The sequence below is a fragment of the Eublepharis macularius genome, chromosome 16 (assembly GCF_028583425.1).
Source record: "Eublepharis macularius isolate TG4126 chromosome 16, MPM_Emac_v1.0, whole genome shotgun sequence".
Lineage (NCBI taxonomy): Eukaryota > Metazoa > Chordata > Lepidosauria > Squamata > Eublepharidae > Eublepharis > Eublepharis macularius.
In genome coordinates, this window is record NC_072805.1 from 47,449,220 (window position 1) to 47,472,698 (window position 23,479).

Sequence of the window (23,479 nt, forward strand, 5' to 3'; positions counted from 1 at the left end):
TTTGCAAAGAAGAGTCGTCCCTTTCTCCTCCTCCCAGCTCATTTCCCCATTATCTCAGGAGATGCACAGAACTCTGCATTTTTAAAAAAGCGAAATAGCACCCTTGATTTAGAGAAGGGGCACAATGAGGGTCAAAATTGGTTTAACCCTTGCCACCCTTTCTTGCCATTCAAAACAGACCTTCCTCTAAGGGTATTGCTACCTCTGGAAAGAGGGGAACAAGACAGGCTCTCTCTCGGCCTGTCTTTTTCCCCTTCCAGGGCTAACATCAGCAAAGATGCAGGGAAGGTTTGGTTTCTACCAGTGAAACTGCAAAGGTGGAGATAGGTTAACCCCCCACACACACGTGAACTGGGGCCCCACGTGGCTGCTATTTTCATTTTAAAAAATGCCCAGCCAGCCCATCCACTGATCTCCCAATGTCATACTTGCTTTTGGCCCTCAGCAACTGTCATAGCTGGCCCTTGGCTGTGCAGAGATAACAATGGACTCTACCCCCTACTCAAAATGTGTCAGGACTTGGTTTGTAATAATAAAAGAACTTTGGGCACCAGCGTGGCCAACTTTTCCTGCCAACTTTCAGAAAGGAAACCTGCCAGCCCGGTTCCTCCTGGGCCTCTGACACCAGCCTGAAGGGTAGAAGTCAGAGAGGCAGCCTGTCAGGCCAAGAGCTGGGAGTGGTGGGTTCAAATCCGCCTTCAGTTCACCCGGTGGCCTAGGGGCACTTTCTGTCCTTTCTCAAAAGGAGGAGGGAAGGAACAACATCGGGCCACTTTTGCCCCTTGGAAAAGGGCTGGTTACCACTGCGAAGGCCAACTGGGTGAAGTTTTGCATGGTGCAAAAGTCACCAAGCCGCAGCTGTTTCCCCTGGAAGCCCTGTTTGCCTTGGCAAGCCCCCCGCCCCGCCCCCCAAGCTTTTTTCTTGCTCAGGGGCTCATTTGTTTTTGGATTCCTGGAAAACTCACCACAAGGCCCAGCACGAGGGTGCGGACGCGCTCCCCAATTTCCGGAGAGATGTCGTTCCCAAACTGCTGCAAGGTAGTGAGGAAGCGTTTCAGTTTGCTGAGCTGGCGTGCTCCGCAGGCAGGAGGGAGCTGGTGGTTGGACAGGGAGGCCGTGGAGGACGTTGCGGGGCCATTGCTGAAGCCGTTGGGAGTCGAAGGGGCTCCATTGATAGCTGTCGGAGAATGGCTGCTTCCATTCATTACTGCAGTGGGGAAAGGGACACGGGCGTCAGTGAGGCTTAAGGCAGCTTGGCGAATAAAGCTCTCAAAATCTGGCTCTTCCCCCGGCTCCCATCCCAGCATAGCTCTTGGTCCCGGTCTGACGGACATTTGCTCTGGCTCCCATCCTGTAAGCAGCCCAGTTTGCTACTCCGCCACAAGAAGAAGCCACAAACGCTGCAACATTTCCCAAGCCAGACTGCGGAACACACAATTGTGTTATCAAGCGGAAAGTATCACGAATGGGGGCGGGGGAGCGCTCATTGGGGCTGATGAATCAATAGTTCTGTCGGGTCTCTGAAAGGCTCGATCAATAGGCAAGCCCACCCAGCTGTTGACTGTCTGCCTGTCTCTCTAGAGGAGTGCTGGGGCTGCCGTAAGACCCTTGGTCCAGAATTGGCCACTCGGAATGGAATGGCAAGGAGCTTCTTCCCAGCCCTATTATCTGTGATCTTTTCAGCTAGAGATCCCAAGGACTGGACTGGAATTCTCTGCCAGGTGTGGAAGGCTTGACCTATGGAAGCCTCGAACCTGCAGAATTCCATGTTGCCTTGGATTGGAACCCTGGAGTGACGGGCGTTCCCGTCCCTTCCCTGTGCCGTCTCCTCTCCTTGGAAGCACCACCATTTTGTTTCAGCGCTGCAGGAAACTGGTTCTGAGCTTCAGCTGGGTGATGATGGTAATGCGGGCATGGAGTATCTTCAGCCCCACAGATCCAGACATGTAACCCTTATCCCCAAGAGAACAAGATTCTATTCCCAGGTCTTATTGTGATTCTATGCAGGGCTTTTTTTCTGGCAAAAGAGGTGGTGGAACTCAGTGGGTTGCCCTCGGAGAAAATGGTCACATGGCTGGTGGCCCCGCCCCCTGATCTCCAGACAGAGGGGAGTTGAGATTGCCCTCTGTGCCGCCAAGCGGCACAGAGGGCAATCTCAACTCCCCTCTGCCTGGAGATCAGGGGGCGGGGCCACCAGCCATGTGACCATTTTCAAGAGGTTCCGGAACTCCGTTCCACCACGTTCCAGCTGGAAAAAAGCCCTTATTCTATGTAAGCTGTTTTCCCGCCCCCAAAGGCTGTAACTTCCAGTGAAAAGGAAGCTCAGACCTTCGTGGAGTCCCTTCGCTTTGCCTCCGAGCACCTGCCCACGCCCGCACAGCTGCCAGAATGCAGGAGGAATACGCTCCAGCAGAGAAAAGTTCGCCCCACACCAAGCTGGGAAAGACTGCAGATGCCCTGGAGGACCTTTTTTTTTTGTAGGACCTTGCAAAACAAAGGAGATCCGGCCCTGCGGAGAGGTTGTAGCAGACCACCCAGGCAATTTAACGGTCAAGAACTGGTTGCAAAAAAGTAGTAACTCCTTTAGGGGATGGGAACATCGTATACGAATGCTGGCGGCACCGCCACATTTTTAGAGCCAACGAAATCCCAAGGTTTCTCAAAGCAGGCTAAACTTCATTGGCAAACCAATGAGAGAAAGCCAAGGAGGAAAATGTGAAGGGATGCATGAGCCGGGCGAAGGTCAGCAGGGCCGGTCTTAGCTGGTCTGGGGGCTTTGGTTTTCCATCCAGCTGGATTTTCTCCGCTTCTCTGCATGAAGAGGAGTAATTTTAAGCATGTGTGCATTTAAACCAATTGACAGGTGCAATGGCGCAGCCAGTCCTGGGGGGATTTCATCATGCCCACCCAAAGGAGGCAACCCTAAAGCCACGTGTATAAAACGGGGATTCTTCCTCTGGGAAGACTGTTGCCTATCAAAGACAGTCACAGAGTAGGGCAGGAGGGTGAATTCATTTGCACTGAAAGAGGTGGGGGAATCAAGTTTGATACTTTTGCGCTTCTCAGGGCCAAACTACAAGTGACAAATGACACTTGAATGGCAAGTGTATTTCTCCCTGTTCCCTTGCCCTCCACTCAATCCACTTGCCGTTCAAGTGTCATTCGTCACTTGTAGCTTGGCCCTCAGTGTCCTAAATTAAGGTTTCACGATGAATTGTCTCTCCGAGGATTTCTGCCACTGCCAGTCTTTTGCCCATTCCCACCCTGAAGCAGAAAGGAAACAAATGGAAAACACTGTCTTGCCCCCTACAATAGCAGCCTTGAGGGTGTGGACTGACAGAGGCACTGTTGCACCCCCCCCCACCATGCAGGCGCAGGTTGCTTTTGTGCCAGCCCATTTTAGACCAATGGCTTTTGCGGGTTTTTGAAAGCGCACCAAATCCTGCACAGCCTTTTCCTCGGGTGCTGCAGCAGTCCCCCTTTCAGTAGCTGAGACGCTGAGAGCTCCACCAAGCCCTTCCTCTGCTCGGCAGAGAGCCCCCAAATCCCTGTGCCCTTCCTCGAACCCAAGCTTCGAGGCAGGCCCCAGCAGATGCCAGGCAGTCTGTGCCTGCGTCCAGCGGTCACTAACCTGTCTCACTGCCCTGACACCTCCTGGGGAAGCCGTAGCCGTGGCGTTTGCCGCTTTCACGGGGCTCCTGCTTGCTCTTCGGCAGGGCGAAAGCTACCGCTCACTAAAGAGGTGCCGAAAATAACCGTCCAGCCACAACTGCTTTTATTCCAGTGACAGGTGCGTTACTAAGTTAAACTCCACACATGTCTCTGACTCCAGCGCGTTGTGGATGGAGGCTGCGTCCGTGGAGGCTCCGAAGCTGAGAGGGAGAGAGGGAGCTTGGGGGGCGGGGGTGGGCGGGGGTTTGTTGAGGGAACTTTTGGGGCTGTGCTGTTTACACTTGAGAGGATGCAGACCGGGGTCCTGATTCTGAAAATGAGCTGCACGCATGCAGAAGTTATTGTGCAGAGAGAGGCCTGCAAAAGCTTCGGTGCATGTGTGAGCAAGAGAGTAGGAACCCGGAGTCTGGATGGCTGGCTCTTTGCCCCTCTCCACACTCTTGGCAAAGGGCTTCGCTTTTCAGAAGTCATCTTGGTGCAGAACCTTGGACTGTGAGTTGAAGTGCAAAGTATACTCAGGCTTGGTTCTTGGTTTGCAAAGGCATTTCAAATGGAAGCCATAGGGAGGAAGACTTTTTGCTGCCTCACATTATTTATTTGTTTGGTTGGTTGTTTGGTTTTATTTATTTATTTATTTATTTATTTATTTATTTATTTATTTATTTATTTATTTATTTATTTATTTGTCTGCTTTTCTCACTGAGATCCAAGCTGGATTACACAGTGAGTGAAAATACAATATCATCACTAACTCGGATATTCACTGAGCAAAGCAGCTGAAGGCTGGAGGGCAGAGGTGACCAAAAGCTTGGTTAGTCCTACTTCTGCCTCCCTGGACGTTTGCCTAGGAACCCTTCAGAGCGCCCCTCTCTGCTGGCTGCCTTGCCTGCCTCCCCTCCAGCAAAGGGGCCCTGCAGGCCCGCCCGCCCACTCCCACGCTTTCCCCTCCCACATCGCCACCTACCACGAAGCCTGTCTCTGAGGTTGGGGAGGGCTGTGGGCTAGCCTGGAAGGGGCTAGGGGCTAGGCATCACACAATGCATAAAAAGGAAACAGGTTGTTGGATATTGTTCCATGCAGGGCTTAATTGGCGCCAGGGTCTGCCCCACTAGAATAAAACTTAGCTTTAAGACAGCCATGCTGCATTGTGTGCCTGGTGGAGAAGCTTCAGCACCAGCTGGTGCCATGACATGGGATGTTCATAAACATTCCACATACTCAGGGAACAAAAGCACCAGTATGTCTGCAGTTTCTGTGAGGGAAGGGGAAATTGTCAGCTTGGCTGGAATTAAAGGGCTGGCGGAAGGGCTAAAATAAAATAAACTGGCCTAAGTTTGTTGTGGCTTCGGCTACCTGGGACCCCCAGTGGACAAAGGGGCTGCACCCAATTGGCAACACCACCTGCCTCCCCTTGCCTTGTGGTTCCCCCTCCCCACTTCCTCTGGCTCTGCGCCTCTCGCTGGCGGGTGCCGTTTCATCTTACTTACAGAGACACACCATGGACCATTTCAAGCAGCCATGAAAACGGCCGCGGGGCAGAAACATCGGCGGCCCAGCGTCACGATCTGCAAGCAAAATAAAACATACGCTATCAGGAGAGGCCAGAGGCAGGGAAGCCCCTTTCCCAAGACCCTGAGTGGGGTGAGGGTGGCTGCCCTCTTCAAGCAGCCAACAGGGGGTTGCTGCTGCTGCTGCTGCTGCTTGGGGAGGGAGGCAGGTCCAGCCTAGACAGGGCTTGGATTTCATGGGCAAAATGCAAGGGCACTGCATATTTAGGGTGCCCTGCCTTGGTGTGGCTGTGCAGTGTCCACAGAAGGAGTTGGGGTCAGGCAGCCCTAAAGCAATTCCCTCTAGAGCAGACCCATGCACTGGACTGCAGGTTCAAGGAAGCTGCTCCGAGGTAAATGCTTTGCAAGTTGCAGAATTAGCACAGTTTGTTGTAAATGTAATCACCAACGGACAGCAACTGGCAGCCTTTGGGCTGAATCTGGCTCACAACTCTGGCTCATATTTGGCCCATTGAACACACAGGCTGCATTTGTTGCCTTTCTGATGCACCTCTTTGTCTGTCTGTCATATGGCTGCAGTATTGGCTGCTTTGTACCAAATGGGGGCCTGTTCTGGAAGGGAGGAGCAGGAGAACAGGTTCCAGATATGAAACCTGCCTAGCAACATATGGTTTTCACAGTTCTCTGCTTCCTGCTAGGCTCCTGTCACCCAACTGAGCTCATCTGCCTGGCACAGTGACGGAACCTGTGTGGTTCTTCCTGGGATGCTATCTCTGAGCAGGAGCTCAGCCTTCAGCCTCTTTCCCTGCACCTCTACGTGCTTTCAAAAGCTACCATCTGGTTGGGTATTGTTACATGGGGCATCAGCACTGAGTTGCCTGGTTTAGGATCCCAATAAAGACAAACCTTTAATGCCAAGTGCAATATGCTATGAGGAGTATGCTATGTGAAACACGCTATGTGCAATATGCTATGGGCAACATGCTATTGGCACTATGCCATGTGAAAAATGCTAAGTGAAATATGCTATGTGCAATATGCTATGGGTAATATGCTATGGGCAACATGCTATGTCCAATATGCTATGTACAATATGCTACGTGAAATATGCTAGATGGTTATTGAAGCCCCTAAGTTTATGCAGTCGATCGCAGCAGAACCCTCAGTAAGGGCCCCACAGCAGCTTCCTGCTAATATCCACTCAAATTACGTGCAGAAGGCATTGCTTCCTACCCTTCTCCCTTCCCAAACCTTTAAGCGTTTTAAATGCATATGCAGCATCACTGGGGGCTCTGCCTGGTGCTGGGCATTGCAGTAATGCTTGGGGTTTTTTTCTTTTTAAGAGGGGAAGGCAGGGGTAACCCTTTACGCCAAGCACAATATGACTTAAGGAGCCGACACATCTGCCGCAGAGAAGGATTAAAAACAAAGCCCATCAGATCACAGGCGAGCAGAATCCGATTTCTAATTAGGGAACAGACATCTGGTTCGGAAAGCAGGGCCGGTGCTGACTTAGACCGGCCACTCAGAATCGGGGGTGGGGGAGCCCCCTCAACGTCCAATCAAGAGGGAGGGGGAGGGATTCCTTTTCTTGATCTTACAAGATGAAGAGGTTTGCTGTTAGAAGGCCAATGCAACTTGGAGGAGAGGCGGTGTGTGTGTGTCATATTTTTATCTTTCTACTTGTAAGAAAGAATCTGGTAGTTTCTCCTTGGGCTCCGTGGCCTGCAGCTGAAGGCTAAAGGAATTTTGGAGCCTGCTATTCTAGCAACAGACGTTCCAGCGCTTGTGGCTGCAGTGCCCATCTGCTGCTGTGTCTCTCTCATCGACAAAGAAAGGGAAGACTTGTATCTGGGCAGGGACTGCAACGCACAGCCTCCCATCCTGCCACGGGGGTTGCATTTACACCCCGCAGCACAAACCCTGCAGGTCAGCTGTATTCGACACGTGTTTGCTGGTGTGCAATTAAGCATGCGAGCCTCCCCATAGATGGGTGAAATTGTAGGGCTGATATCCTCCAAAGAGGTGGCTCAGGAGGAGCCACATTTTGGCCAGGGCTGAGAGCAGAAGGCAGTGGAAATGACCAAAGCACAGGGTTCTCGGTCGAGAGAAGGGAGGCCCGTTTATTGAGCCGCCTCTTCCGGAATCCCTGGTGTGCTTATAGAAGAAAGGACCACTCGGTCAGATGAGGCCAAGCACAGCTCAGGACCCACCCAACCAAACTCAGCTCAGAGGAAATGGCCCTCTTTGCGGCTTGCCCTTTGACTGCAGGGCAAGCAGCTGGCAGGCCACAATCCATGGCAGGGCACCAGTTGTGTGGGCTTGCACCAGAGCCAGGGCTGTGTTCCATCTGCGCCGCAATTGCACAATGCAAGAATCTGGCACAGAATCCAGCATCTGCCACTTACGGAAGCCAAAAAATTACGAGGACGTAGTGACCCTTCACAAAAGAGACCAGGCACAATTTGGGATTTGCGGCAGATTCCCAGGGAACGGATTGGGGGGGAGGTGGGAATGAAGGGTGGGGGTGGAATTGTGGGTGCGCACTGCCCACTTCAGCTATTGCAGTCCAGAGCCCCTTGTTTTTTTCACATTCATCTCCTCTCCCCTCTTCCCCAACCAGCAATTCCTCTTTTTCCCTTTGGAAAAGCTGAATCGTGTGAGCAGAATGTCTGGGAAAAAACCATTCAAGTCAAATTGTTTTTTCTGGCAACAGATTGTGGTGCAGATCAGATGCAGAGCGGGGGGTGGGTGGGGAGAGAGACGTTTTTGCAGGGGAAGAGCCTAAACAAATGCTCTGGAATGCTTTCCTTCTGGGATGAGTGGTTACAGGTAAATCCCACAGGAGACTTCTGTGAAATGAATCATGCGCCAGCTGGAAGCCAGAAGCAGCCCAGAAGGACTCCGCATTGCTAAGAAGTAAAGAGTCCAGTAGCATCTTTAAGACTAACCAACTTTATTGTGGCCTAAGCTTTCTGCATGCATCTGACGAAGAGAGCTGTGGTTCTCGAAAGCTTAGGCCACAATAAAGTTGGTTAGTCTTAAAGGTGCTACTGGACTCTTTACGACTTTGCAATGACAGACTAACACGGCTAACTCCTCTGGAGCATTGCTAAAGAAATGCTCTAGGGCCCAATTTTCCTATACTGGTTAGACTATGTGATTAGTGCAGTGGTTAGCCTATGAATGGAAAGACCCAGAGTCCAATCCCTGCTGAGCCATGACTGTCAACCTAGCCCTCCTCACAAGGTTGTTGTGAGGATAAATGGGGAAGACAGAACTCTGCACCTGAGCTCCTTCTGTTAGGTCATCACCAGATAATTTAAATCAGGGGCTCACGCTGATGAACTGATGTACAATGCCAGGACTCATGGAAAGCAGTAATGTGTTGAATACCCATAGCAGAGCCCTGCATGTTTAATAATTCTGGCATCTCTTTTCAGCATTTCATCCTAAGTGCTGCTGGATTCGCTGTCCACAAAGGTCCATGTTGGCCATCCCTGAGCTAACTTCTCCCTCTCCCTTTGCATTCCCTTCTTCACTTTCTAACGGCAAATTCCACCCTCGCTCCTCAACAGCATGGAGGCTGGCATCCCAAAATGTAGGCTCTTCCCAGCAGCCGCTTTCCTGGCACTCCGAGCCCAGAGCCAGATGGCACTGCCATGAGCTTGCAAGGAGAAGCTGCACGAGGCGAGAAGCGACCAGAGTGGAGGTGGACAAAATCCAAGCCCGCCCACCCCGGCATTGGAAGCAGCTTGGAGACTAGCTGCAGAAAGCCAGAATCGTTATGCTTGAGAACTGATGAGCCAAGCCCAGAGAGAAAGCTGGGAACACTGACCTGACCTGGGACCTGTGCAGTGTTCTACACCCATCTTGCTTTTCAGACATGCAGATAAACAGCCTTAGCCCAGGGTGCCTGACTGCTGCCCAGGCCCTTGCAAAGTACAGGGGAAATGAAGCCACTTTTCAGTGGGCCAAAGTTCTGGGAGCAAATTGCGTAGCAGGACTGTGCTAAGCAAGCAGGGCAGGCAGGGCCAAATGGTGGGTTTGGGGCATGCTGGTGCTCCTTCAAGCCTGACGCTCGTGGTGACTACCTAGTTTGTCTTTAAAATGGCTGGGTCAGGCCTGCAAGGGCCTTCCTCCTGAACGGCCCCAGACAAATGCGCCTGGGTCCCTCCTGCAATATCAGGCAACACCAGAGAGTGCTCCCATTTCCTCTGCCTCCTTTCCTTGAAGCAAGCCAGGCAGTTCTCAAGGCAGGCAGCAGTTCTGCTTGCTCCATACATTCCAGCTCACTTTGGTGTTGCCCAACTACCTCATATGAAGCTGAGTGAACAGGGCCAGCCCTGCACTGGGAATTGCAGTCTGGTGGGACTGAGCTACTGCCTGCCTCTTAACAAGGAGGAGACTTGGCAGCGCCTTAAGGATGAACTACATTGTCTTGCAGCACAAGATTTCACGGACGAGAGCCCACTTAGCTGCCCGAGAATCCCACGGCTGTGCTTCTAGCACGAGTCCGAAGAAGTGGTAAATGGCTCCTCTTAGAAACGGCAGCACAAGAGGAAGCAGAAAGATGCTCCTTCTTTCATCCAGAAAGCTTGTCCTACCACGCAAGACGGGCCGGGGGGAGGGGCTATCTGGTTGGCCTGGCTACTCACTGGGGTTTGGCGTGAAGGTGGGGTGCCGAGTCGCTCCCTGTGTGGCAGCTGGTGACGGCGGCGGCATATTTGGTGGCGTCGATCGGGACTGTGTCTTCACATCGGCCGGCGAGTCAGGCATTCTTGCTGCTTTTTTTGTCTCTCTTACCTGTGAAGTGGAGAAAGAGACGGGGGGAAAGAGGTGAGGAGAGCTACAATGTCGCCTGGAAAGGGGAAGTAGTGCCTTGGGATGGAAGCGTGTAAGAAAGGCTCAACAGGCCAGAACTGCAGAGTAGGACAAGGCGGGGTTCCAGTAGCCGAGGGATTGCTCTTTCAGCCCCCCAATGCCATGCTCAGCCCACATTCCAGCAGTGGAGATGTCATGCAAATCAATCCAGATCTTTCTCTGCATTGGCTCCTTCAAACAGAGAGGCTGCTGGGCATCTACCTGCGGCGTGCAAGTCGAGCATGTCGTGTTTGAGTCACAGCCCCCTCCTCCCCCCGCCCCCAAGGAACCAGCCCTGGACGCAGGTCTCCAAGTCGAGAGCTACGCACGGCCTGGCTGGAGGATTCAGGTGGGGGTAAGGCCTTGCAAAGACGTGGGGCCCCAAAGGTGGTGGGAGAAAGTCAGCAAGTTTCTGCCCAGCAAGGAAGTCTGCTACGATCCAGGCCCTGTGGTCGCATAGGAAGGGGGCGCCCCTCTCCCACAGGCTTTCCCCTTTCATCTCTCACAGCAGAGCGAATGCTGCCATTCACACGAGAGCAGAGCCTGAGAAGAAAGCAATTCCCAGCGGAGTCCCGAGTTATGCAGCCTGCCCCCCCCCACATTAACATTATGCCTATTACTGCTGTTCTGACTGTCCCTAACGTTGTATGGGGGGTGGTGATTGTGACTCCGCAGTGATCAGTCAAAGGGATGGGATGGGGGTGGGACAAGTGAGCCTCCGCTGACAGCTGCCCATTCTAAGCGAAAGCACCTGCCACCGAGTTCCCAGGCCACCAAGTCCAGCTCTTTCTCCCCTCCGTTAAAGAGGATGCACTTGAGGTTGATGGCTCGGCGCAAGTGCACCAGCAGCTGTGGCCATCCGTCAAAGAGCTCCGCGGCTGCAGGGCCATGCCAAGGCCCAGATGAAAACCAAAGAAGGCAAGCCTCCCTTTTGCCGCCCCTGCTTGGGGTCAGCCAGCGTCTCCTCGAGGTGACACTGCCGTCGGATGATGGGCAGAGCTTTTGAGCAGACGGGGCTGCTATCAGCTCCAATCTATGGCCCATTCCTAATCCACTGCAACTGTTGCATGATTAATTGAACCTTGCAAGGGGGTTGGGGAGGCAGAATGCTGCCCGGGCTAAATAAAGCCACGGCCTCCGCCAAAAAGAGATGTTATTGGGGTCTGTGGAACAAACGTAAGCTGGTGCTGAGCTTAAGATCTCATTGAGCAGACTCTCTGTTATGGAAACCGTGTGCCTGAATCCTGCTGGGAGCTGAGGTCAGGGTGCCTGAAAAGCCTTCTCAAGGCACGGAAACACTGCTTCAAAGGAGTGCACAAGAGCTGTTCTGTTGACTTTGGAGACTTTGCTCCAGGCAGCGGGTGCACATGCAGAATGCGCGGATTCCTCTATCCGTATTGCAGGTCTGACCGCCAGCGCTGCTGATGGGGTCATGCACCGAGCCCTGATCATATCCCAGGTGAATACAACAGAAATGCACAGCTCGCCTACTTTTCACTGACAGCTTCCACATTTTGGTCTTGTGCGTCCTGGGCAGAAGGTAGGGGGGTGCACTGTCCTTTTTTTTTTTTTTTTGGTCTCGGCTATCCCTGCTATAATTTATGTCATTTATAGTCTGCCTTTCTCACTGAGACTCAAGGTGGATCACACAGTATGAGGTTAATACAATCAGTATCAAGTACGTACATTTCAGTACAATACCATAAGGAAAACATAGGCCGTTTCCACACACATTGAATAATGCACTTTCAATGCACTTTAGTTATCCTTTAGAAGTGGATTTTTTGTTCCACACATGGAAAATCAGTTACAAATGTGCACTAAAGCGTATTGAAAGTGGATTATTTAACGTGTGTGGAAACGGCCATATACAAGTTTAAAGACACAGCATTAGCAAGGATCCAAGACATAGTAGAGATACTGAAGCAAAACATAATCAGTTCTAGGACTAACATTAGACAGCATGGAGCGATGGTTGTACATAGGAGTACATATTTAAAGCAGCAGATAATATATGAGGCAAAAATGGTGATGAAGTCTGTGGTCCCTACCTCATTAGCGGATCATCTGAGACCCCTTCCCTACAATACAGTCCTCCCATTTGAGTAAAAAGCCTTTTTGAATAGTTCGATTTTGCATTGTTTAAGGAAAGCCAGGAGAGTAGGGGCTCTTCTGACTTCCTCAGGCAGGTCATTCCACAGGGTAGGGGCCACCACAGAGAAAGCCCGTGTACGGGCTGCTGCTGATTTCACCTGTGTGCAGCCTGGTACCTGCAGGAGACCATGTTCAGATGAGCGAAGCTGCCGTGGAGGGACATAGGGAGGGAGGCGGTCCTGTAGGTATGCCGGACTAAAATTGTGAAGAGCTTTGTATGTAATAACTAATACTTTGAACTGAGCACGGTAAACGATGGGCAGATCTAGAAATACTGGCAAGTCTTTGTCCTCGGCATGTCCAAAGCCAACATCTCCCTGTGACAGAAATACTGGATCCCTGACCACATGCTACATCCTGTGCAACGGAACGGGAAGAAAAGTTGCCCCTGCACTGAACAGCCCAAGAGGAGTTTCCCAGGATCCTTTGCAATGGCACGGAAGATGCTGAGGGTCCTGGTGGAAGGCCACAGTGTTTTCTGATGGACCTCAGTTGTGAGTGGTTTAAAAACTGCGCCCAGCACCCTCCCTCCCATTTCCACACTCTTTCACAACAGAGTGAAAACTCTCTCTCTCACACACTCACTCACTCACTCGCACACTTACTCGCACGCTCGCTCGCTCACTCACTCGCACACTCACTCACTCATTCACTCACTCACTCACTCGCACACACACACCACTATTACCATCCTATAGTGTTTATAGAGCGCTTCTCCCAGCATGGTCCAGGGGAAACCCTAGCAATTACTCATGCAACTATTTTAATTTACTTGAAGACACACTAAAAAAAGATGTCCTTAGCACGAAAGTATCGTAAGACTGTCCCCTTTAGGGTTGCCATCCTCCAGGTAGGGTCTGGAGTTCTTTTAGAATTACAACTGACCTCCAGACTACAGAGATCAGTTCCTCTGGAGGAAACGGCACCTTTGGAGGGTTGATTTTATGGAATCATATTCCCTGTGAGCTCCTTCCCTTCCCCAAATTCCACCCTCCAAACTCCATGAATGTCCCAATTTGGAGTTGGCAGCCCTAGTCCCGCCCTTGCTATTGCCCACTCATTGTTTGGCAATGAGTGACGCCTACTGCAGAGGCAACCAAGTGCTCCATTTCATTTAGCCATTAATATAGGGGAAACGGCCGGGATTCTGGAGTGCAGGGAGTGGGGCAGGAAGGCTCACCGGGCAGGCCCAGGCCTTGTGCGAAGAACACACGCTGCCACCCAGGATTCCAAGCGGAGCTCTCAGGGGCTGCCTGCTTTGCAAGGAAGAACTGCACATGGTGGAGAGTTTCAGGTGTGTGGTGTGGGTTTGCAGCAGAAGAGCAAGATCCGGGTCCACCCAGTTGCACCTTAAAGACCAACCAGATTTCCAGGGTGTGAGCTTCTGAGAGCCCTTCGGTAGAGAATGCTGCGGCAGGGGGCCAGCAGGGGAGGCTCTGTCCCGGGGCTGCCGTCCCTCCTCGCCATTCCCAGCATGCGGCTGAGTTTGGGCCAACAAACACGAGCTTTGCTGGTTATAAATCAGCTCACGAAGCAGCTCGGGCTGAGGCCAAGGAGAGGGAGAGGAGACTCCCCACCTTTCTTGGCTTCTCCCTGTCCCTTTGGCTCCAAAGCAGGCCTGTCCTCTCCGGGCGAGTGGCGGGGGAATGCCATCTCCCCTCAGCCAGTCTTTGCCTGTCTATCTAGTGCACCCCCCCCCACACACACACCATTCCTCCAAAGAGCTCCGTCAGGACAGATCTCCCCTCCTCTCTTTTATCCTCACACGGGCCCTGCGAGGAAGAGAGAGGAACTGGCCCCAGGTGACCCAACAAGCACAGAGTGGGGATCTGGGCTCAAGTGCCCAAGGTGCCTGCCTGACCCTCTGTCCCTTGGCCACTCTGGCTCTAAGTCCAGGCCAAAGCACCTTGGCCACTCTGGCACCAGGGCTTAGCTCTGGAACCAGCCCACCCAGTGCCATGCCACAGTTCAGCCGGGATCGATGCCAAGTCACCCTGGAGTCCCTGTGAGCATGGCCAGGAAATCTTCCCTTGGAAAAGTGCTGCGTTTAGGTTGTTGTTGCTGTTGTTATGCCTTTCTCACTGAGAGCCAAAGCAGATTACACAGTGCAAGTGAAAATACGATATAATGGACAGTTAGGATATACACCGAGCAAAGTACAATAACAAACAACAGTTAGGACATTCAGGGAAACGCACAATAGGGAATGGCTGCAGAAAAATTTTAAACAAGCATAAAGCCAAGCAGAGATGAAACAAAACATAACTAATTTCCATAGCATGTTTAGCAGCGTGGAAACTCCCTAGCAGGCGCATATTTACATCAGCAGGCAGTACCCAATAGTGTAGCGTTTCGTCCCCTTCCCTACCGAGGCATCAGTCTGAGCTGTTTCTTATGACACGGTCCTGTAACCTGGGTAGAGAGAGCCCTCCTGAATAATTCAGCGCAGTTTGCAGAAAGCCAGGCGAGTGGAAGCTTTTCATTATGCAGCAACAGACCCGGCTTTACCTTCAGCTGTAAGCTCAACAGGGACCCTCCCCCAGTGCCACTTCGTTCCCTGCAGGATATGCATGTGCTCAGATACGTGCTTCATCACGCCCATGCTTCATGCGTTCAGATATGCACAGGTACCATCTTGAAAGCACCCTGCCCCAAGATTTACGTTTGAAGAAGTACGTGTCAAAGGTCCTTTGTATCATATACGACTTTCACCTCTTCTTTGGACTGAATAACAACACCAACAAATTCTTGTCCGCAGAGTCTGTGTTTATGATGCTTTGAACACCCCAGGGTTTTAGAGAAATGCTCTCTGCAGATTCTGTTGGAATGAACAGGAGACGGGCAAGAATATCATGTGGTGGCAACAGACCCACTGGGTCGTCTGTATTCTTACTCCTGCCGTCCCGCTTCTGCTCTAGATGGGTACAGGTTTGCTTCCAGAGTGCACGCTCAGAGTTGGGCTTGCGCATTCCAGTAAGCCACAGTCAAAGCCACAGGTGTGGCAATTGGCTCTTAAGGACGGCCTTTGTCCTTCTCCTGGGTTGCAAGGGCTGATGTGAACGGCGCCTTTGTCATTTGCTCTTTTGCTCCCTAATGGAAGCTTCTTCAAAGACGCTCCCACTGTGGCCTCTCAACACTAGAATTCAAGGACAGACCAGCTCTCAGAATTCTAAATGCCGCACCAACTTCATTGGAAAGAGGGGCTTCAGATTTCAGCATCCTCCCAGCCCCACCTCTGGCCGTGCTTTCAAATATTTGATTCAGAAGGAGGGTCGACCTACCCCTCGGGCTGCACAGGTATTTTTCCCACTGAAGACTTAACAGCAGCTTCAGGGGGACCATTTCATCTGGAGAAACAGTCTGAGAAGATGGGATAAAAACCCCACTGCCCCTGATAAAAAATTCCAGCTCCCTGCAGCTACTTCAAATAAATCCCCAAACAGCTGGGAGAGCCACATTCATTTTGTTTCTGTCCCTAACTCTGAAGGTACCGGAGGGACGAGCAGCCGGAATCTTGTTTAGAGAGAGTAAGCTGGACTGGAAGGGCAAAGCTATGTGGTGCTGGTATCTGTCTGCTGAACAAGGTGACATGTCAGGGAAGCTCCCCCTTGTCTGTCATTTAAGGTCCCCTTCCTTCTGGACTGGAAATGCAAGATTTGGCACTGAGATAAGTCCTAAGCCAGCTCGCCCACAGGCACCAACCCGCAGGCATTCCCCATGTCCGCTGCTCAGGTCCCAACAGAAAGTGGCCTGACGTGTCTCTAGCTTCTGCAGGATTCTGGAGATGCTCCCACAGTGACCACCAAGACTGTTGACACCAGTGAGAAAATGCACCGGACACGAATGAATCAGACATGCCCAAGGGTGCAGAGCTGGGAGACAAGAACGGGCTGCATTCATACAGGAAAGTCTGGGGTCAAGCAGAAGCGACGAAGGGACCCAGGGGCCAGGAGGGAAGTCTGTGCTGGTTCTGGGGCAGTCTGATGGGGATGTGGTGAAACTGAGCAAGCATTCCAGCCTCAGTTTCCTTCTTGATGTGCTTTGATTTCTGCAGTCACCACGGGTGGTAGATGGACGCCCGAGGCGGCTTGGGAAACTCCAGGCTGAATGCCCTTCGCAGCCAATGGCTCTTCGGCAAAAGGGTCTCATGGGCTTTGCACTCAGCAACTGTCCTCTTTCCACTGGAGTCTCCCCACAGTGCAACAAACTGGTTTTTTGGTGGGGAAGGGCCTCCCCCGACCTAGAAGAGGTGCCCCCTGCAGCGCTGCACGGAGAGCAAGAGACCCACTGTTTCGTTTCTAATTTACTGGAGAGCTGCAGAGACTCGCATTTGCCACATGTCCTCGTCTGCCTCAAAACCCTTTGTGGGTTGCTCAGGTGACTCTGCAATGGACCTGCGCTCCGTGCATCCTCACATGCGTCAGAGCAAAGTGCAGTCACCACCGATGTTCTTGAGTGCCTGCCAGTGTATTGGCAAGCCTCAGATCCCAGAAGCCCTTCTGGGGCTCAGATCCTGGTGCTTTCAAGACTGATTGTCTCCAATAAATTTTTGGAGCCGCTTCCCCTATCCTGAGCTGTTTTTGGAAGTGTTGAGGGGTGAGAAGCATCATGTGAAATGCTACGCATCGCTTGGGCTGATGACAGCATTCCTGCAACCATCAGTGCCTGAGAACAGAGCCTGGCATAGTGTGGGACGAGGACCTGTCCCCCCCCCCCGGTACTTCCTGCTTTATTTATAAATACAGTCCTGAATGACAGCGCAGGGCCAAGCAGCAGCTGAGGGCTTCACACAGCAGATGGGAACCAGCAGAAGCCCTGGCATGTCCCGAGAACTGTCATCCTTGCAGGATTGCGGGGAGGCAGCAGATCTGGAGTGCCTGCAAGCGCCTGCGCACCTGGGGGGCTGCCAAGAGGGGACTGCCCTGCATCACGGCTGCTGGGTAGTAGGGACCAGGGCATCGCTCGGGAGCGGAGGCCTAGAGGCAGCGACTTCTCGGGCCCCGGTGAGTTTACAGAACCGGGCGTGAGTTGGAAGAGAAGACTGCTAAGCGAGAGGGACAGGAGAACCTCCCCCTCCCCTGACTGCATGCAGGGTGTGGCCAATGGGTGTCTATATGAGGCCTCTCCCAGGACGCAAGTGCTTGCAAGCACTCGTCAAAATGGCACCGGAGGGTCCCTTCAGTGCCATGACAGATGGTGGAAATGCGACTGACATGCCGGCACTCCTTAGGTATTTGAAGGGCTGGCCCATAGAGGGGGGAGTGGAGTTGTTTTCTGTTGTTCCAGGGGGTCTGAACAAGACCAGAATTTTCAACTAAACATTCGGGAGAACTTCCTGACAGAGTGGTTCCTCGGGAGGTGGTGGGCTCTCCTTCCTTGGAGGTATTTAAGAAGAGGCAGGATGGCCCTCTGACAGCTATGATGATTCTGTGACTCAGGGACATACACAGATCGGGAGAGGGAGGGCATGAAGGGATGAGCTGGCACTTGGCGCTCCTGGCCTTTTTTGGATGCCCAGAGTATGCCAATCGCCACGTTGAGGCCAGGAAGGATTTTTTTCCAGGCCTGAAGGGTTTTTTTGCCTTCCTCTAGGCATAGAACAGGGGCTACTGGGGAAGGAGATTGGGGGAGGTAGCTGTGAATTTCTTGCATTGTGCACAGGGTTGGTCTAGATGACCCTTGGAGTCCCCTCCAGCCCTGTATTTCTGCATTTTCTACGTGCCTTCCTCCGTTCACTTTCTCTTGGTGGCATGGCCTTTCTGTTGCTCCAGGCCAGCCAGCCCCAACAATTTAGCATTTGCACAGGCTCAGAGAGATTCTTTACATCATATCAAGAGCCCTGTTTGTGTGCAATCCTGAAATATATCAGCAGGAAAAAGGAGGCAACATGCATGTCTCGGAAGGGCCACACAGCCAGCACACAAACACACAGCAGGTTGAGGCCTTCCTTGTCGTTCGAAATCTCTCTCCTTGTTTTGGAAGCGGCATTGGCCACGCACCTTAAAGCCTGCCTTAGGGCTAGAAGTTTGTGACACTCTCTCTGGATGTTGCGGTCTGTGCCTGGTATGAAATGATGTGACTTTTCTATGCTTGCACAGGTTTGATGCCTGCATTGCCAACCTCCAGCTGAGACCTGGAGATCTCCTGGAATTACAACTGATCTCCAGATGAGAGAGATCCGCTCCCCTGGAGAACATGGCCACTTTGGCGGATGGACTCTGTGGTATTATACCCAGCTGAGGTTCCTCCCCTTCTCAAACCTTGCCCTTCCCAAGGCCCTGCCCCCAAATCTCCAGGAATCTCCCAACATGGAGCTGGCAACCCTATGCACGCATCATGCCTGATGACAGGAAACCATGTGTTAGCAGCGTGTCATGGGCCATGTGGAAGATTTGCCACTGGAGAAAGAGCCGCATTCTGCATTGATGTTCATCGCAGAAGACTGGCCATAGTGGGTGCGGAGGGCCAGCTCCCCCAATGTCCCGTCCTGGCCCCAGACATCCCCACCAGTCTCTGCACAGCCCATGGGAGGCCAGCAGTCATGGCTGGGCCTTGGGGAGGGGGAGGGGGGTGTTGACATCATGGAGCCCGAGTGTGGGAATAGGGTTGCTTACGCCTCCTTTGTTCAGGCGGGAGTTAGAAAAGCAGCAGCGATTCTTTGCTATGACGACTCAAAAGGCAGCGGGAATGAATGCATTTTCTTGGGGTGGGAAAGGGTGTTGGGGGGAGGGAGGGAAATTATTTGTCCCAACTGCTGAGAGCCGTGTCTGCTTCCCGCCATCTGGTTTCCATTAGGGGCTGCACAGCACAGACTGTGAAGCCAGAGTCTAAAAATGAAAGGTTTGATCTTTTGCTCCTTTGCTGGGCCTGGAGGCCTGCCCATCTGCACCCAGCACCTCCCAGGGGGAGCTCCAGCCAAATGCTGCTCTTTGGAGCTCTTGGCCTCGTCCTTCCCAGTCCCACTGGGAGAGCAAGCCCTTGACTTGCTCTGCAGCAGGCATCTGGGCTGCTTTCTGGCTCCAGCCTTGGTCAGAAGGGAGGCCGGATGGCCACCTGGGGCAATGGGTCTCCTGAAGGGCAAAGCACCTCCACATTCTGGCAGAGGGAGGTGGCAGGACCTGCCATGTGGGTCACCCCTGACAGATGCGCGCCTTTCTTCACAACCTAAGCCATCCGCTTCTTAAGGCCAAACTGGGTGTTGTGGATCTGCCAGTAACTGTGCTCTCAGTGATGCAACCACACAGTCGTTTTACCAGGAGAAAGTCTTTCACTAGCTGACCACGTTCATGCTGTCAGGAACCTTCCTGGGCCTCAGCTGAGCATGAAGCAAATATTTCAAAAGACTTGGACACATGAATCGGTGATGCAATTAAAATACTGTTTTGCCATGATTGACACGACCAAAAAACTGAAGAGGTAGAGTGGAGAGGGCCCCTTCACTAAAAGTTGCGATGCTATTTTTGAGTGTTCTGCTACCTAAAAAAACCTCTCTGCAAGTAAAAATTGAGGGCACAGGTTTGTAGCCTGGTTTCCTCCCTGAGGCACTAGTTTTCTACTTGCCAGAAAGCATTCCAAAGAGGTATCCCCCCCCCCGCCTGCATGCTAATCACTCTGCTCAGATCTTTACCACTTCATCATGCTAACTTCAGCAAAGCGGAATCCCTCATTCTGCCCTCTCCCACATCATTGTTTGTTAAAATAGTTTTTTAAAAACCCTGCAAGAATGTGCAATAATGGGCAGAGGGCTGGCTGGTACCTGGGCCAGTCAGACCGGCCATATGCCCTAGCCGCTCGACGGCTGGTAGGGCTGTTCTCAAGGGTGCCGTCGTAGCAGCCAGGCACAATCTGAGAATGGCATCCCAGGCTGCTCTGTGGCATTGGTAGGGGTTGAGGGTGGGGCTCTCTTAGTGCAGTAGCTGAGGCAGCAAACCTATTGCCATGGGTCAGCCCGGCAGTGGGGCCAGATAGCCGGGGTAATAGCCGCATAGGCAGGAAAGAAAGGTGCAGCTTTTTCCTCCCCAAGCCCCCTCTTTCACACACCTCTCACTGGGAGGGGAGGGCGAGCAAGGGTTAAGCAGGCGGCTGCATGAAATCCCAGCACCCTTTCATGCTCTCCAAATGAAATCCAGATGCCGGCGGCGGAGCTGATCTGCCTCCTTCCAAATCAAGGCTGCACATTCCTGCTCTTCAGCTGCCGGTGCCAGTAGGGCCGAGCACAACTGCGCCATCAGCTCACCAGGGACAGAGCTGCTCCATCTGGATCATGTTAGGCAAGGAGCTCAGCGCCAGCGGCAAACCGAGGATGAACTGCAGGCCCTGAGCATGTGGGAAAGACCCACGCGCTGGAGGGGGGGTGGGCAAAGGCGTGCAGCCCGCCTCCTTTGACCCCTCCCATGGAGAACCCATTTGCTGCCCCACACACCAGCAGGGCAAAACCCAGTTTGGGGCATTTGACCTCCAGGGGGCTTGCCCAGATGCTTTCCATCCACCTCCCGCAGGCGCAGAGGTTTGGTAGCTGACCTGCCTGCCGCCCATCAGGCTACGTTGCTCTTCTTTTGATGCATCTTTGACAACTGGGGTGCATCAGCCATGCCCACCCTTGTCCCCAAAGAAGAAGGATGGCAAGGAAGGTGGGCGCTTCCAGCACCCCCCCCCCCCGTCCCCTCAGGGTTACAGCCAGGAGTGGCATATGTGACTCAAGGAGTTGGGCCTTCCTCCTCCACCTTCCTCCTCCTCCCAACTATAAAGCCAACCACAGTTAGGAAGATGTAGCAGAGGACTTTGGGGAAGAGCCTCAGACACAGATACAGGCTAGGGTTGCCAACCTCCAGGTGAGGACTGGCGATATCCCAGAATTATAACTGCTATCTAGACTACAGAGACCAGTTCTCCTGGAGACTGGGTTGCCGGCTCCTGATTGGGAAATTCTTGGAGATTTGAGGATGGACCCTGGGAAGGTGGGGTTTAGGGATGAGAGGGACTTCGGGGAAGTATAAGGACATACACTCCACCCTCCAAAGCAGCTGTTTTCTCCAGAGTAGCTGATCTCTGTTACCTGGAGATCAGCATACTTGTGGGACTGCCTCTCCCATTACGTCCCTTGCGGGGCGTTGCAATCTGCAGACAAGCAACTCCTGGTGGTCCCCGTCCCGAAGGACATCTCTCGGGCCTTGACCAGGGCCAGGGCCTTTTCTGCCCTGGCCCCAGCCTGGTAGAACGCTCTCTCGCTGGAGATCCGGGCCCTGTGGAACCTGTTGCAGTTCCACAGGGCCTGTAAAACGGAGATGTTCTGCTGGGCCTATGGCTGAGGACCAGTGGGTGTCTCCCCCTCCCTCCACCTAAGACCACCAACTTTTCTGGGACTGCCCTCGGCCATGTGTTATGCCCATGTGTTATGGCCTATATGCGGACTCCCGATGGTTTATCTAAGTAGTCTATGTATAGGGCACCTGGACTATTTTAATGACTGTTTAAGATTGCTACTGATTTTATAGTTTTATGATTAATTTATTGTATTTTATGGATGCTGTGAGCTGCCCTGAGCCCATACATGGGGAGGGCGGGGTATAAATCAAACCAATCAATAAATTATGATTCTGAGAGATCGCCAGGACCCACTTGGAGGTTGGCAACCGGACCTGGAGAAAGTGGCAGCTTTGGAGAGTAGACCCAGTTGAGGTTCCTTCCTCCCCAAACCGCACCCTCCTCAGACCCCACCTCCAAATCTCCCGGAAATGCAGTCTGGAGATCGGCTGTAATTCCAGGGGAACACCCAGCCACGCCGTGACGCTGGCAGCCCAAGAACATGCAGAGAGAGACAAGGCGCCTACAGTGCTGTGATAACAAGAGCACAGGTCTACCTGCCACAGAGCAGGTGGCCTTTCCATCCTTGGCCAATATTTTCAGAGGTGCCCTGCGAATGCCGGATGGATGCACGGATGGAAAGATTTGACCAAACACCACCAAGCAGCCTCCTGCCCAGAGGAAGACGGTGACAGACCAACACTGTGGGCTATAGGTCCTCCACGCTGTACCAAGAAGGGTTTTCACCCTATTCCCTTCTCTGCCTTTGACTTGGAATTGTTGCGGAAATTCTGTATTTCCAGAGTTCTATATTTTCCAAACTGCTAATTGTGTAATAAAAACAGTAGATCATCGACCCTGAACTAAAAATGGCTGCTGCACACTTCTTATAGGTCTTTCTGGCACTGATGCCCTCCGAATAAATGCAGCACCTGAAAGCACCCACTGGACCTCTCGTCTCAATCCCTTCCCATCCCAGCAAAATAACAGTAATCCCTGCGCTTATATCCCACTCTTCTAGACAGAGGAGTGCCCCACGCAGAGAAGTTAACAAGCCAGTGTTATCATTATCCCACAATATAGCTGGGGAGCTGGGCTGAGAGGAGTGGCTGACCCAAGGCCGCCTGCGGAGCTCACGGCCGGCCGGAGGAGGATTTCAACCGACAGGTAGGATTTTGCAAGCAGGGAAGCAAAAGTCTTCCTCTTGAGCTTTGTGCAGGGTGTGATAAACGTGCATGCTGCTAAGACATGAGAAAGAAAAGGGACAGCGCACACCGTTCCCTTCTCTTCCTTCCTTCCTTCTTTCTTTCTTTCCTTCCACGGGGAATTCTAAGCCTCCAGAGCTATTAGGAGATGCTCAACACCCTGATGTTGGCACTTGGCTTGACAGGAGTGATTCAGTACCTGCTGAGATGGAAAATCGCTGTGTTAAGGAGGAGAGACATGCCTCTCCTTGCCCCCTCTTCGATATTCATTAGCGTGCGATGCCAAGTCTTCCTGGGACTGTTCAAGGACCCAGCACACCTGAGACCAGCCGGCTCTCCCCGCAGCTGGGCTTCCAGCCATCTGGTCTCTGCCGGCAGCCTGCCAAAGCCTCTTTCCTGCATTTGCCAAATGTTTCACTATCACATGTCTTATCTGCTGTGGGCCATGACTCCAGGAAAGTGATGCGTGTGGCACCCCTTTCCAGCAGGAGCCAAGAACCTGCCTGTGACAAGAAAGGTGTGCAAGAGACAAGCCCTGCGGCAGGAGGAATAAAGTTGGAGAGAGGAGCGCATCGAATGAGGGATGCTGCCAGTTCAGGATCCTGGGAAGCATCCAAGCCTTTAAAGAGGTCTCCTGACTCCATGTCCCACTGCACACTTGGCAAGGACTGGCAACCTCCTGATGAACAGACCTGGAGCAACCCAGAAAGCAGAAGGCTGAGGTGGATCTTTTCAAATCAACACGAGACAGTCCGATGGCCACCTGGCCCTTTG

The 23,479-nt window shown here is 52.6% G+C and overlaps 1 protein-coding gene across 6 annotated transcripts in view; it reads right to left on the minus strand.

The window, feature by feature from the left end:
- Positions 1–23,479, minus strand: part of CBFA2T3 (CBFA2/RUNX1 partner transcriptional co-repressor 3) — a 57,507-nt gene that overhangs the window by 18,526 nt on the left and 15,502 nt on the right. For 4 of the 6 annotated variants that reach the window (XM_055000303.1, XM_055000301.1, XM_055000302.1 and 1 more), the window contains exons 2-4: positions 9,839–9,986; positions 5,160–5,237; positions 966–1,207 (exon numbers count right to left, since the gene is read on the minus strand). In XM_055000303.1, the coding sequence (XP_054856278.1) occupies positions 966–1,207; positions 5,160–5,237; positions 9,839–9,959 (441 nt within the window). In that variant the 5' untranslated portion in view covers positions 9,960–9,986. The remainder of the gene's footprint in view (positions 1–965; positions 1,208–5,159; positions 5,238–9,838; positions 9,987–23,479) is intronic. The other 2 variants (XM_055000306.1, XM_055000304.1) reach the window with 1 other exon arrangement.